Source organism: Triticum dicoccoides, unplaced genomic scaffold (genome assembly GCF_002162155.2).
Source record: "Triticum dicoccoides isolate Atlit2015 ecotype Zavitan unplaced genomic scaffold, WEW_v2.0 scaffold68005, whole genome shotgun sequence".
NCBI classification, from domain to species: Eukaryota; Viridiplantae; Streptophyta; class Magnoliopsida; order Poales; family Poaceae; genus Triticum; species Triticum dicoccoides.
The window spans coordinates 1-1,432 of NW_021291435.1; the positions used below are offsets into that span (position 1 = coordinate 1).

The 1,432-nt window shown below is 40.0% G+C and overlaps 1 protein-coding gene across 1 annotated transcript; it reads left to right on the plus strand.

The window, feature by feature from the left end:
- Positions 1 to 5: 5 nt before the first annotated feature.
- On the plus strand, positions 6 to 1,424 carry LOC119347444 (disease resistance protein RGA2-like; the record flags this gene model as incomplete). Its single annotated transcript, XM_037616181.1, has 1 exon — positions 6 to 1,424. A coding segment is annotated over one exon (1,419 nt), but the record flags the coding sequence as incomplete, so codon positions are not given.
- Positions 1,425 to 1,432: the final 8 nt, after the last annotated feature.

Genomic DNA, 1,432 nt, shown 5'->3' on the forward strand with positions numbered 1-1,432 from the left:
AGAACGATGACAATGCAATTATGCCTGCCTTGAAGCTTAGCTATGACTTTCTTCCTTTCCATCTGCAACAATGTTTTGCCTATTCTGGATTGTTTCCTGAAGATTACAATTTCAGAAGTGACGAGCTGATCAGTCTATGGATTGGACTAGATATTTTGAAACCCAATGGGCAAGACCAAATATTTGAAGACATAGGTCTGAGCAATTTAAATGAGTTAGTCATCCATGGATTTTTCAGAGAAGAGAAAACTTATTATGGTATGCGTTATGTTATGCATGACCTGCTGCATGATTTGGCATTGAAGGTTGCATCTCATGATTGTCTTAGTCTAAGTCTCCCTAGTGTTGGATCAGTAGAGATTCAGCCAACCACCCGTCACTTGTCTATAAGCACATATGGTTTAGGTAAATATGATGAAGTGTCTGGTAAAAAATTGAAGAGTGAATTGGAAGAACTAAAGACAAGATTTAAGGTTGAAGAATTGCAAGCATTGATGTTATTTGGAAAAATGGATGAAGGTTTTGTCAAGATATTTGGTGATTTTTTGGGGGAAGTGAACACTCTTCGTGTTCTTCATTTGCCCAAAATGCTTTGTCCCGTGGAGTTCATGTTACATAACTTTTCGGGACTTCTCCACCTACGATACCTATGTCTAGGGACACATGACATCCAGATGCATTTACCACTTAGCATCTCTAAAATTTATCATTTAAGGATTCTAGATCTTAAATGGTGGAATGGCAGTCGTGATTTGCCTGATGACATGAGCAACCTTGCCAAATTGTGCCATTCTTATGTCCCAAATGATGATAAGCTTCATTATGATATTTATAATGTGGGAAAGCTTAAACTCTTAGAAGAGTTAAAGGTATTTGAAGTCAATAAAAAATGTGAAGGGTTTGAACCAAAGCAACTAGAGCACTTGACCAAGCTAAGGGAGCTTGGCATCTACAACCTTGAGAAGATAGATACAACAGAAGAAGCAGCTCAAGCAAAACTGATGGAGAAAAATTACTTAAGGAGGTTAACATTGGACTGGGATAGTAAGCGATCTAGTGTTGATCCTGGTGTGGAAGCAGCGGTTCTTGAGAGCCTTCATCCACATGGAGATCTTCAGGTGTTGTGCATTAGAGGGCACGGAGGTCCTTCTTGTCCAACATGGCTGGGTGATGAGTTCGCTGCTGAAGGTCTACAAGCTCTTTATCTGTATGGTGTTTCTTGGGAAGTTTTTCCTTCTTTAGGGAAGGCGTGGGATCTTCGTGAATTAAGGTTTGAGCATATTGCCAGGCCGAAGGAGTTTACTATAGAGAAAAGCTTTTGCATGCTAATAAAGTTTGAACTCATTGGCCTAGGAAGTTTTGAAAAATGGATTTTCCCAGCTGAACGAGATTCTTCCCTGGATGGAGAGCGGTTGCCAACGGATGCTCATAC